This window comes from Solanum tuberosum, unplaced genomic scaffold (genome assembly GCF_000226075.1).
Source record: "Solanum tuberosum cultivar DM 1-3 516 R44 unplaced genomic scaffold, SolTub_3.0 scf00441, whole genome shotgun sequence".
NCBI classification, from domain to species: Eukaryota; Viridiplantae; Streptophyta; class Magnoliopsida; order Solanales; family Solanaceae; genus Solanum; species Solanum tuberosum.
In genome coordinates, this window is record NW_006239381.1 from 283,065 (window position 1) to 296,495 (window position 13,431).

At 34.6% G+C, this 13,431-nt stretch overlaps 3 protein-coding genes across 4 annotated transcripts; 2 read left to right on the top strand and 1 right to left on the bottom strand.

The window, feature by feature from the left end:
• The first annotated feature begins 449 nt into the window (after positions 1 to 449).
• Positions 450 to 3,941, top strand: LOC102587133 (ACT domain-containing protein ACR1). Its single transcript, XM_006363745.2, has 8 exons — positions 450 to 476; positions 853 to 938; positions 1,113 to 1,158; positions 1,837 to 1,951; positions 2,117 to 2,184; positions 2,341 to 2,997; positions 3,125 to 3,229; positions 3,350 to 3,941. The coding sequence occupies exons 2-8, from the start codon at positions 865 to 867 to the stop codon at positions 3,746 to 3,748; spliced, it is 1,464 nt and encodes a 487-aa protein (XP_006363807.1). The 5' UTR covers positions 450 to 476; positions 853 to 864; the 3' UTR covers positions 3,749 to 3,941.
• A 209-nt stretch (positions 3,942 to 4,150) lies between these two features.
• LOC102587465 (uncharacterized) lies at positions 4,151 to 8,443 on the bottom strand. 2 transcript variants are annotated; one of them, XM_015303623.1, is made up of 3 exons: positions 7,558 to 8,443; positions 6,432 to 6,619; positions 4,151 to 5,009 (listed from the first exon to the last, which is right to left on the bottom strand). In XM_015303623.1, exons 1-3 carry the CDS (start codon positions 8,165 to 8,167, stop codon positions 4,335 to 4,337), a joined length of 1,473 nt encoding a protein of 490 aa, XP_015159109.1. In that variant the 5' UTR covers positions 8,168 to 8,443; the 3' UTR covers positions 4,151 to 4,334. The 2 variants fall into 2 exon arrangements, with proteins under 2 accessions (XP_015159109.1, XP_006363808.1); XM_006363746.2 differs by having other exon boundaries at positions 6,432 to 6,622; positions 7,558 to 8,441.
• Positions 8,444 to 9,919: 1,476 nt separating this feature from the next.
• Positions 9,920 to 10,708, top strand: LOC102596300 (uncharacterized). Its single transcript, XM_006363774.2, has one exon. It carries the CDS (start codon positions 9,950 to 9,952, stop codon positions 10,409 to 10,411), a length of 462 nt encoding a protein of 153 aa, XP_006363836.1. The 5' UTR covers positions 9,920 to 9,949; the 3' UTR covers positions 10,412 to 10,708.
• Positions 10,709 to 13,431: the final 2,723 nt, after the last annotated feature.

The following is a 13,431-nucleotide window of genomic DNA, read 5'->3' on the forward strand; positions in this document are numbered from 1 at the left end:
TGTGTATTAAAATCCTCTGAATCTACCGTCAAAATAAAGAAATTTGTGTCTCTAAATTAAAACTACGTCATATAAATGGGAGAAATGGAGTAAACAAATATTTCCAATAAATAAAACAGAAAAATTAGAGAAATAGAGTAAATAAATATTTCCAATAAATAAAAGAGAAATTTATTAGTGAGAGAAAAGGTAAAAGAAAAGGAGAAAAATGTGAAAAAAGGGAGTTTTCTTGTGGATGGAAAAGAAAAAAAGAAAGAGTAAGTACGGATTTCTCTCCCCTCTTTGTATATAATTAGGAGAGCCACATATATATAACACACAAATACTTATAACTCTCTCATCCAGTTTTTGATCCCTCTTTTGACTCTTGTCTCCTACTCTCCTTCCCTTTATATATATATATATATATATCTCTCTGTTTTCTTTTATCAAAATCTCAATTCTACATTGAAATTTCAAGATTCCACTTTTCTCAGGTAAATTTTTGTATATCCATCCATCAAGATTTTGATCAGGATCAATTCTTGGTCAAAATCTTGATTTGCATTCAACCTAACTGGCCGTTTTGCTGCTTTTTTTTGCTTTCCCAAGAAAGTAATGGGTTTCTACTTTTAGTAATCTTATTGTAGGAGGATTACTACTTCTTTTGAACTACTTGTCGTGTGTTTCTTGAAAATACAGAAAACTTGTATCGATTGACAACCAAGAAATCAGATAATAGTAGTAAAATTTGTTCTTTTTCAAACTAGTTGATTCAAAAACAGGACAAACAGCTGCCAGCTGTATTATATTTGTATACTATAAATAAATGTGGATTTTTCTCACATGTTATTGTCCATTTATCAATCACAGAACAGAAAGCAAATGGAGATTGCTGTTTACAAACCCTATGGTGATCATGAATTTCAATCACTCATTGAAAGAATTCACCCTCCCAGGTTTAGCTTTAACTTCAATCTTTCAATACTTCTATCTAAATTTTTTACAATTTTGATTGTTAAAGTTATATATACCAATCGATTGTGTAAGTAACTTTTCTACTGCATAGAATTTAAACCCTTCTTTATATTTTGGCTTCATTACTAAATTTGTTTTTGGCTATGGCTTTTCAGGGTGTGCATTGATAATGATACTTGCCGAAACTGTACTATTGTGAAGGTAGGAAGAATCGTTATCATTTTCTTATGTTTCCTTCAAATTATAAATATTGATTTCGATGAGTTAGATAATGACTTTGATTTGGTTTAAGTTTTGTGCACCTAACCAGCTAATGGATTCCCTCTTAGATTCCAACAGCATATACTGAGGCCAACTTACAGGAATATTAGCCTAAAAAGACCTGCATTACCATCATTTAGTTAGGCGGTAATCAATTTAGTTAGGCGATAATTTTATATATTTTTCTTGAAGATTAATTCATGTGCTGATATAGTTGAACAATTTCTTAAAAGATAAACAATCATACTAAATTCGTATTAGTAGTGACAAGGAATTTCGGAGAACCACAGGAAAAGTTAATGAATGCCTACTTTCCACTTACAAAAATCAGATTGCAATACTGCAGCTGTTTATTGATTGTTAATTAAAATGCTAATTATACTTCTAATAGGGTCCACTATCGTTAAGTGATTGGGAATATTCTTACCCAATTCTTGTGTAACCAAAAAGCTAAACAGAAAATGATTGAGAAAACTGGAATTTAATTTCTGCTCTGCAAGCTGTAATTTCTGTTGTGCAATATTGAACTGAGATGTTTAAATTGCGCAAACATGAAGTGATAATTCTCTTATTTGTGTGGGATTGTGACGGTAGTTATTGTAATTTGTTGGACCACAGGTTGATAGTGCGAACAAACATGGTATATTGCTGGAGATGGTCCAAGTTCTGACGGATCTGGACCTACTGATTCTAAGATCATACATATGCTCTGATGGTGGCTGGTTAATGGATGGTTAGTTCTCTTTTTTATCTATGCCTTTTCTTATCTTACCAATCACTTACAGCTGGTTTGAATATTATTAATCCAATATAAAAAAGATGCAAGTAACAACTTTCTGATCCATAGCTGAGTCATTCACAACTAAAAGATATTGTTTTTTCTTTCATCTTTTTCCAGTTTTCCACGTAACTGACCAACTTGGGAACAAAATCACTGACGAAAGCCTCATCCACTACATCGAACAGGTTAGTCTATGCTTTATTCACTTGAATTATAGTACTACTTTCAAGAAACCCATTTTGTGGGTTTTAGGTGCTGGCAGCTGTTATCCAAAAATATGTTTTTCTTTTTCGTTTTTCAAATTAACATTAAACTAAAAAAAACAAGCTTAATGCTGACAGGCTATTTGTGCAAGTAGAAGAGGGTCCAGGGAAGTCCAAACATGTGTTGGTAGAAATGTAAGGCCCAGGCATGTCACGATGGAGCACACAGCTATGGAGATGACAGCAACAGATAGACCAGGGTTAATGTCCGAGATATCTGCTGTTCTGGCTGAGTTAGGATGCCATGTCTCTGGTGCCGTGGCATGGACACATAACAAGCGAGCAGCCTGCATTGTTTACATGGAAGATGATCTGAAGCATGGGCCAATCATGGACCCCTATAGAGTGGCACAAATACAGGCCCAGCTGGAGAATGTTGTTGAGGCCCACCATTATGAAGGGGAGCGACGGACTGTGAGGTTGGCAGCCCCTGCAGCTAGCCAGACCCATACCGAAAGACGGCTTCATCAGTTGATGGCAGCTGACAGAGACTATGAACAATGTTGTTCCTGTGGTTATGATTCAAGTGGAGATGATGTAGCTCACAGGCAGAAGAAGGGATCTAATAGCACAGAAGTGAAGATAGAAAATTGCAAGGAGAAGGGTTACTCCATTGTTACTGTGAGGAGTATGGACAGACCTAAATTGCTATTTGACACTATCTGCACCTTGACAGACTTGCAATATGTCGTGTTCCACGCCTCCATCAGTTCTTTTGAATCCATTGCCATTCAGGTAATCTTTTACTTTTGCCCTCTTTATCTAACTGCTCCCGCAAAGTCATAGTGGTTCAGGTCCAGACAGTACCAAAAAACACTCAATTTTTGTTTTTAACTCTCTACGTATGCATGAAAAAACACAGGAATACTATGTGAGACACAAGAATGGATGGACTTTGGATTCAGAAAGTGAGAGACGGAGAATGATCCAAAATCTGATGGCTGCTACTGAGAGGAGAGTATCTCATGTACGTTTTCAAAATGGATTAACTAGCACACCGTTTACTGTATCTTTATAATCTACTTTCCCCCTCCCTATAACAAAGTGCTCTAATGAGATATATTAGGTGACTATATGATCTGTACAGGAATTGAGGCTGGATGTTACTACTCAAAACAGGGTAGGACTGTTAGCAGATGTCACAAGAGTGTTTCGGGAGAACGGATTATCCATAAGCAGGACTGAGGTTGGGGTACAGGGAGAGCAAGCAGTTGGCACATTCTATGTAAAAGATACTTCAGGGCAAGCTGTGACTTCAGAAACCTTGGAGATAGTAAGACGAGAAATTGGAGGTACTGTCCTGGTGGCAAATAAATCCTCAGAGAGGCCATCTTCTCAACCAACAAATTTGTCAAATACAAGCCCTAGCATAAGCACTAGCAGTAGCAATGGCAAGCAAGACAACAAGCCTGGTTTCTCATTAGGAAGCATGTTTTGGTCTCAGCTTGAGTGGCTTTCCAGCAATTTCAGACCTATAAAATCCTAAGATTTCAAGTGGTGATCTGAAGACCCTACTGTGTTTAGGCCATGTTGATTGTAAATATTTAGCAACTTCCATCTGTAAATAAATTAGCAACCTCCGTCTGTAAATAATTAGCAATCTCCGTAAATAATGATAGAGGCATGGTACAATGTACATATCTTTGCAGAGTAAAGCCATTGGTAGTTCCAAAGTTTAATGGGTGGCGTATGAATCTATCAACTAGAATCTAAATTGGGAACTGATAAAAGGGAAAGTGACATCTCATAAACTTCATTTATCATCGGTATAAAGCTTTACATTTATTAAGCTTGACAATTATATTTTGAATTGGATGAGTTATGCTCATATAGTGACTTATATTTTGAATTGGATCTTCTTCGAGTTATGCTCATATAGTGACACAAGTAGGAAGTTACCATCAATTAATAGCATGAACACATTATTGCAACCCAATTGTTTTTCATTATGCGTTCTATGTACAAACAATACAGTTTAGGAGTTCTCAGCGGAGAGCACAGACTGGAGGATCGGGAATAGCTATTCACAAGAAATGCGCGGAACAACAACTATATTTAAATCTTACATAAGTTCATGCCATCTCAAGGTCATCAATATCCAGCCAATCATTTGGTTCTTTGCTATCAGGATTCTGCACATTTTCCTTAACAGAACCAATCTGATTGATGGAGCTGGTATCTCTAGACAAGTCAGTGGAGCTTTTCCTCAACTGGACCCAATCTTGTGAGTCCTTATCAGAACTGTGAATTGCCAGCTTTGATTTTGCAGGCATATCTGAATCATCCTCTTCAAGATCACTGAAGGACACATCCTCATCATCCTCAAAGGACATGCTGGTTTTACTGGTACCTGTAATTTCCGTGTTTTCTTCCTTCAACCAATCATCAGCATCCTCTTCGTCACTCTCCTCTAACTTAGTCGCCGATGCAGATTGCAATTTTTCATCTTTGCTTAGGGTAATAGGTCTTTCTTCAACCACAAGTTTATCAACTGTTTGATTTTCACTAATGACAGGGTGCACATCGGTACCACAGCTAGCCACTATAGATGAAGTGCCAACATCCACACTAGACATGTCTTGAACCACAACTGCAGAGAGAGCAGCGGACGGGACAGCAAGCATCTCCTCCTGTTGAAAACCACCCATGTCGGTTGATTTAAAAGTCTCCTCCTTTGACCAATCTCCTTCTATTGGCTTGGTTCGTTTATGTAACTCTTGCGCCAATGACGCCCTGGCCTTGACTACCTGCACACAGGATTAGCATTTTCAGCACCAAAGGTTACCAATAACTATTCTCTAGTACAAGGAATAAAGGATTAGCGAACTGTAGACTACTTTTTAACAAAGGCATGCTTTGTTCATATGCTAACTAACCAAGTATGAGCAATCACTCTGTTTTACTATTGGTTTCGTACTCATTATATATAGCTGGCTAGATTATAGTTTCCCTCCCTACTCATCCACACGCACAACTACTGAATAGTACACGTTTACGGCACACATTAGGGGTCCAGGGGGTTAATAAGAAGCCCAAAAATATCAACGCTCACCAGAAAAATTGTTAACCAAAAGTAATGCAATAAAAAATACAACCTTGAAGCTTTCAACTGCCAAAGAGAGGAGATGATAGAGGAGAAGAAGAATTTCCAAGTAGCAACATAAGCAGCAAAACAAAAAAGGAAGGAAGGATTTGTCACAAAAAGACAGGTAGGAAGATGTTTTGACTAGCTCCCCTGAATAGCCAAGTGCCAATATGGCATCAATATACTGAACATGTACAGGAGAGAAGTCCCAAGAATAGCAATGAGTCAGAAATGGGATAATGAAAAATCTCTAAGCTCTGATGGCTTGTTCAAATACTACCTCCAGCAATACTAGCATTGGTTTAGCAAAAAATAACAATAAAGCTTAAAAGCTTCTCACTCGAAAAAGTTATTCTGACCCATACATATTAGGAGAACTACTTCCACGGACCAAAAAGAAAATCACTTCTGTTTAAGAGTTGTTCCCCTAGAATCAGAATAGGCCAGGCCAATTCTCTAAACCCCATAAATAACTATGATTGGTAGTGTTCTTTCAATCACACATTAACTTTTCTGTTTAGAATAGCCCCATCTGTATCCATTTTTCATAAGGATATTTCTCCCTGTGCTCTTTGATACTTACTCAATAAACAGTTATAAATAGTAATACAACTACACAAGAGCTACTTTACAGTAAGAGTTGTGCACCCACTTCTACTATAAAAGAACTTCAATACTTATTTCATAATCAGCCCAGACAAAAGATAACCTTGATAGGGATTATATGAGTGAATTGCAACCTTATCAAGGAGAAAAATAAGGCGTGAAAGATTTGACAAGCTTGAAAAAAGAAAGATTTAGCAAGTGACCTTCCATTCATTAAATCCTAATCAGCCTTTCTCCAGGTCCAACAACATATTCATTAAACTACATTCTACTCATTAGAAACCAGTAGATAGTGCCAATTGTTGTCAGAGCTAATGAGTCAAAAAACAGCAAGTTATGCAAGGACTGTCTTTTACTACTTTTGCAGATAAAGCATTTTTTTCATTTATAAAGGAGAAAAAAAGAGCATGGTTTAAAGTGCTAAATAGATTGTGAATGAGAAATGGAACCATTTCTAGCATTACATGCACTGCCTTACCTGGGGTGTGGATAAAAGTTCAGCATCTTGTTTATCCAGTCTAGGGTGCAGAAGAACAAAGTAAATCTCCCAAAAGCGAGCCTCACTCATGTAACCTGGGCAGAGCTCAATCCTCAAAGCAGCCAGTCTTGGAGCAAGACGCTCGACAGCTAATGCATGCTCTTGTTGTGCATCAGACAAGTCAAAATCTACTGTAATAGATAGAGCTAAATGTTAGATATTCCGTCCTTAAATATACGTGTCTCAAAGCATACATTACACAATAAAGTTGTGATAGTAACATATGTAAGAAAGAGTTACAGTCATGTATGATAACCAATAGTTTATGTAAGGGTTTCGAGATCATCCAGAAAAACAGGACACAGATAAGAAAATAAAGGGAGTTGGCATATTTCCATGTCACCATCATAATGGGAGTATTAATAAAACTTACAACAACCCAAAAAAGGAATATTAATAGAAGTTCAGCATCTTGTTCATCCACTTCAGGGTGAACAATTACATATATGAACTAAGTCATCGGTAAATAAAAGGGCAGCACGGAAACATCCAAAGGTTTATATTTCACCATGAAATGCACATAAACAAGCATCTGTTTGACTCTGCACATTCAAAAGATATATGCACAAAGTTGGAAACTTTTACCCCTCTACTTTCAAGTATCCAAAACAAGCATTTCACTCTTTACCTTGAATTCTACATTAGTCAAATTGAAACCTAAATAAAGCTTCCATCTTTTCTATCTTTGAAGCTGCTACCTAGTAATTAAAGTGCTTTCAGTTTAAGGCCAGTGTGGACTGTGGATTGATGAGTGATTTTTTCCAAGCTACAAATCTCTAAGAGTATATTTAACCTTTGAAATCTGCTTGTTATCCAACAGTTAGTTTCATATCATCTCGGTTAAGAGAGGAAAATCTTCTCATGTTCAAGTCATGTTGTGTGGCGCCTAAGCATTGAGCAGTCCAAACTATTATATTGATCTCAAAGGTTCATTATTGATCATTCTAATAACCAAAATCATTTTTGCACAAGTTGTGAGTATTGATATGAGTAAGAAAAATCGAAATGAAAGCACAGTGCAGGCTCAAAATTAGGTGAACATGTAAAAGGAACAATAAAAAGACACCTTCGTCGTCTTCATCATCAAACAAAGGGAAATCCAACCAAGTCTCAGGATGCATAGCAATGTTCCTCACAAAAGCCACTACTTCCTCAGTAACACCAACTGCACCTCTACCGGAATCAAACCTCTTACCCTCTTCGTCGTCCTCCTCCTCTGGTCCCAGTTGCAGTAAGTTGGAAGCCATTTTGGTGATTTCGGACACGGGAATATTCTTCGAAAGCTTAGATATCCCACTCTTGAATCTGCCCCCAATTTCAGCAATATCGCTCCGCAAACCCGCGATCCCCGCAGGATCGGACTCTTCGTCATCCGAAACTCGAGCTGGTCCAGAATTCGGATCCAGTAAAAGCTTATCAGGCTCGGATTGGGGCGGTGGAGCCAGGAAAGAGGCCACTCCCCAAAATTGACGGGTTAGGGTTTTGGTGAGCTCTGAGAAGTCATCCTTGACGCCGCGTGATGGTGATACTGGCGGTGAATCATCATCATCTGTTTGTTGCTTCTCCGTAGTAGGTTTTTCAGTAGAGTGATCGTGATTGCTTGAAACGTCATCGTCCCTATCGTCGTCGTCGTCGAGTCTGAGAGTATTGGCAATGGATCGAGCAAACCATGACATTGTAAGATGATGGTGACAGAAAAGTTGGAGGTTTCACAGTTCGCCGGCGAAGACTAATTTGGTTAAGACAGTTGGGAACTTCGCAATCGACAAGCAAATATGAGCTCAAGGACAGACGAGCAAGACAAAGCTTCGTCGTCGTTTTGAGGTCGCCTAATAATTGGTGTTTGTTGCTTCAAAACTTCACTGTAAATTTTCTAGAATGAGATGTTCTTCGTTTGATTGCAAAAATACTTTTTGCAAAATACATTGTTTTTCATCTTTTGCAAAAACTTTTCTTCAAAAAAATTTAAAACAAACTACCTAGTAGATAATTACCGGTAGGGGTGTTTTACATCATATCAATTCAAGTTCCTATTATTAAGTGATAATTATGTACACTCAAACACATATCATACATTTCTTATTTAATATAAATAATGAATTTATTTTACATACCTTTTGAATCACTCCATTTTATATTACCGGTCTATTTTCCTTTTTGCATGTCTCTTACAAAATTATAAATAAGAAGAATATTTTTTCTAATTTATTATTTATTTTTTGTTTTTCTTAATGTATCTTGTTTATCGATATCAAGATTAATAAAAAAAACTTTCTTGGAACCTTACGATATTTATATTTTAAAATAAATTAATTTTAAGTGCAAAATGAAAACGTTTTAATTAATTCTATCTTAATTATATAAATTAACAAACAATTTGAAATATAAGTGTGCTAAATAATAAATGTGCTAACAAATTTATCCCCACTTCTCAAATGAAAAACACTTAGGGCCGTTTGGTACAAAGATCAGTAGTGCAGGGATTAGTAATGCAGAAATTAATAATGCATGGATTAGTAATGTACTAATTATGTTTTGTGTTTATCCTTTATACCATACAATTGAATTGACAAGACTCCCCATTATGTCCCTTTCTTCGTCATAATTAAGGTATTAGTAAAACAAAAAAGAATTCAAAACTGGTGTCTAATATTTTTCAGTATTTAAATCCAATAAAAATATACACTTGAGAAATAGTTTAGATTATCCTTTGTCATCTCGATTACGACATATTTTTTTTTATAATCATTTATTGAACAGTTCGTTGTATATACAGTATATGGAGTATGGACATTGTTCATGCCTTCCTTTCTATTTTCTTTTTTAAAAAAATTGGAAAAATTCACTTACTTGATTAATTTTTTTTTGTCCATGTTGAGTTCATAAAGAACAAAAACAACTCTCTATCAATAAAAAAATTTCCTTTTGTGGGTCTTGCAGAAAATATCCTATGTCAGCCCAATCCTTTTGGAGCCCTTTCTTTTTTCCTCAATAAGAAAATTATAAATACTTCATCAACATTAATCTCTTCAATATTCAATAGTTTCGAAAAAAATGATCTAATTTCATTTGATACGAAGTTTATGAAAATAAAAATATTTTTTTTAATTTTATGATCCTAAATTAAAATTATGTCAAATGTACCAAAATGTCATTTAATCTTATGATCTTAAATATGTCACGTAAAAACTGAAATTAAAATATTATCAGAAAAAGAAAATAACCATTATTTTTTAAACAGACTTAAAAAGAAAGTAAATCATTTTATTTTATAAACGGAGGGATTAACTTAATTCCACTTTTGACAATGTCCATAATCTTTAATTAGTTGCTCCCCACTTACCTATTTCTTTTCGTACATACTAATTTTGTACTTATCCACAAGTTGACTTGTAAAATTTTGTTCATCTTCTGATTATATCGTTGTTCATAAGGGCTCGATTGTTATAAGCGTGAAAATGAGCACGAAGGCCAACAAAGAAAGTAGAATTAATAAGTGTATAAAAGCACCAATCCGAATTCTAATTAAAGCCAGGGATTGCTACGTCCGGAGCCTGACGAATTGTTCAGGCAGAATGGGCTACGGAAGTGCCATTGGCTCATGTCCTGCTTTTACACAATTCTCCTCTTTGCCCAGAAGTTTCAGTGCTAATTTATCTGCGTCTAGTGGTGATGATGATTTCAGGGAGCTGATGCGAATTTCTTCGAGAAAAAATCATGTGGAATTGGAGAACGTAAGGCAAAAATCCCTCGATAAAAAAGGGAGGAATGTTATGCCTCGGACTCGTTACGTTGCCATTGGACGAATTGATGAAGAAGAGCCCTGTGATTTTGGCGAGGAAGTCAGAGTGAGCACAGATGTTTATCCAAGAAGTAGAAGTTATGCTGTTTCTTCAGGATGGACAACGATGTCAACTTGAAACAGAATCCAAAGTAAAAAAAATCAAAAAATTTGGCATCGTTTTTTTAATTGGGGGAAGGGGAAGGGGAAGGAGATTACAATGGGAACGTATCCTCACTAATAAGGTAAGATGAAGAGTGCAGATAGTCAATCAACTAAACTATTAAGATTTCTCTTGGCATCAGTTATTCAATCACCTGGATTGTAATTTGTGTTCTCTCTTCCGTTGTTGTCATCTGTTTTTGCATAAACATGTTCAATTAATTAGCGCCGTCAGTTCTCCAGGTAATATACTGCTTCTTTCATTCTCTGGTTACCCTTCCTCTTAATGTTCATTTTTCTACATGGAGGTAAATTTTATTGATAATAATCTTGGAGAAAATATTAATCAAGGTTAAGACAAAATGTTAATGCTTACGATATATATACTAAGGATGATTTGATGATCTATCACCACTAGCTTGCCTTCATCGCACAATTTTGATTGTCAACTATCACCATCAAACAGTAACGGAATCAAAAATTTAAGTAAGGAAATTCAACAACTTATGTAGATAAGAAAAGGGTTCATTTTTATCTTATATACATCAAATTTATTTTTTTAATAAAAAGGTTCAATTGAACTCTCTTGCAACTCAATGCCTCCACCATTTCACAACTATTGTCATCAGTTTGATTCACCAATCACGACCACCATCATCCATTACCTTTTAATTATCATCATTAATCACCACTATTGTCAATTGTCACTGTCGCAACCTTTTAGAGGTAGTTGATAAACAAACCATGTTTACAATCCCAATTAAATTAATATTTGGTAGATATACATTTATTTATTGATTATGTTGATTTATTTAAATATCTAATTATGATTTCATCTTAATCTTTCTAAAACTAAACGGGTTAAGAGTATTTTAATACTTTGGGATCTTCTTCGGTATTTAAATTGTTTAGGATTTCTAGGTCCAACAATTAAAATACACCCTCATAAGTATATCATAAGAATTAAGAAAGGCAACTTTAGTACTCTTTAATTAATCATAAAGTTTGTGTCTATAATACTCTCTATCCACTTAAATATCACATTAATTAACACCTACACTCATTGAAATAGTAAAATAAATTTTCAAAAGAAAACATAAAAGTTTTAATTTTGATTCTCTCCTTCATCGATCGAAAAATTAAATCAAAATAAGTAGATGAAAATTAAAACTATCGATGTCCATCCCTAAAAAATATGAGACTTCAAGAAAAAGAAAAAAAGAGTGGGTGGGAGAGTAAATAAAAGAGTCATGTGCCACCTTTTAATTAGAGAAGGAAAGTGACGGAAGAGGCTAGATATTTTTTGGGAGAAGTATTTGAAAACATGGAATTATTAATCTCATCATCAAAATATTGGTAGCCTTAAAAACACCTTTTTATTTAAATAACTTAACTTAAATACACCCCGATCTTACAACATGAGTGAAATATACCTTTAAATTCTCATCAAATTTAGGGGTGTTGTCAACACTCCCCTCGATTTTATATTACGAGTTACATGTCATACAAAAGATTGAGACCATTTGCTATATCTTTTTGCAGATCGGGAGTGTATTTAAGTTCAGTTAGTCAAACATAGATGTATTTTTAAGGTTGTCAATAATTAAGGACGAAACGCAAATTTGTGTCATATTTTATTAGATGTTTTAGCTAAATTATTGTGAGCGGAGATAACACACTTTATTTTGTTAACTAATTAGTCAAGAATAGCCAAGTAATACATTTTGAAATGAATTAAGAAATCTAATAAAAATAAGTTTGAATCAAAATGTCAAAATAAAATTAAAATTAATTTAAGAATTTGTTTATTGGACTTTTAACTTCAAGCCTGGCATATGAGATGGCGAAGTGGAGGATAAAATCAAGAAAAAACTACTTAACTACACATACATCCCTACCATATATAATGAACCAGCAAGCAATGCCCAATAAATTGTGACAGATCGTTTGATACGAGTGATATGAAATAAAACACATGATTATTTTTGGGAAAAACTGCTTAACTACACATACATCCCTATCATATATACTATATTTACCTCTAGTTTAAAACAATTACACATACTATCACTTTTAATATTTATACCATATATTTTAAAATATTTAATCAGATACATAAATCCCTTAAATATGATATTTCATAATTATCTTAAATTTAAACTTCTTAATTAATGATACATTAACAATTCAAATCCCCCACCCCCCTCAAAAGTCCACCAACCCTTGTTTTTACTCCCTCTTTCTTCCATCTGTCGTTCCCCCCACATCCCAATTTCTTCTTCCTCTTCATTTCATCTGTCGTTGCCCCCACCTAGCCCTCTTTATTCCTCCATCTCCTCTCTCTTTCTTCCTTCGTCCTCTTAATACATGTTTGCATGTTCAAATTAGCATTATACATATAAGTTTATTTCTATTGTTTTATTATTCTCATTTATCTTGGTTTTGTATTTAAGTTAAAGTTCATCATTCTCTGAAATTCAATTTTAAATAGTTTTACAAATTAAGTTTTATATTTTTTAATTTTGTTGTTTTTCAAACACTTTTGTGACTGGACATTCTCGAAATCGGATGATTTTTGTTAAAGGTACTGCACATTAACAATACTATACTAAATTAAACAACTTTTATTTGTTTATTTTCACTCATGAATTTCTCATTGCAGGGACTGACTCTTCATCTGCCAACATTTAAGTCGAGAATTGATCTAAATATAGGAACGACCTAATCAAGATGGAAGAATTTTGTCAAGCTTTAATTAACAGAACAAATACATCATAAGATACACATCGAGTGCAACAATGTTGAATACATATCAGGTGTATATATATCTAGTTAAGACTTCATGTATCTGAGTTAAAAATGTATTTATGAGAAATAATTTTAGATGCCAAATTTATGCGTTTCAATTACATTACATATTTAGATACACATAATTATATGTATATGCTTACTATGCATCCGAGATACATGTTTTTGAATATAATGTATGAAACTGAT

Excerpts from the sequence above, each read along its gene's own strand:
- LOC102587133 (XM_006363745.2), top strand. The coding sequence starts at position 865 with ATGGAGATTGCTGTTTACAAACCCTATGGTGATCATGAATTTCAATCA. Across the intron at positions 939-1,112 it reads GAAAGAATTCACCCTCCCAG|GGTGTGCATTGATAATGATA; the intron begins GTTTAGCTTTAA and ends ATGGCTTTTCAG. Across the intron at positions 2,998-3,124 it reads TTGAATCCATTGCCATTCAG|GAATACTATGTGAGACACAA; the intron begins GTAATCTTTTAC and ends GAAAAAACACAG.
- LOC102587465 (XM_006363746.2), bottom strand. The coding sequence starts at position 8,167 with ATGTCATGGTTTGCTCGATCCATTGCCAATACTCTCAGACTCGACGAC. Across the intron at positions 6,623-7,557 it reads TGATGATGAAGACGACGAAG|TAGATTTTGACTTGTCTGAT; the intron begins GTGTCTTTTTAT and ends TATCTATTACAG. Across the intron at positions 5,010-6,431 it reads AACTTTTATCCACACCCCAG|GTAGTCAAGGCCAGGGCGTC; the intron begins GTAAGGCAGTGC and ends TCCTGTGTGCAG.
- LOC102596300 (XM_006363774.2), top strand. The coding sequence starts at position 9,950 with ATGAGCACGAAGGCCAACAAAGAAAGTAGAATTAATAAGTGTATAAAA.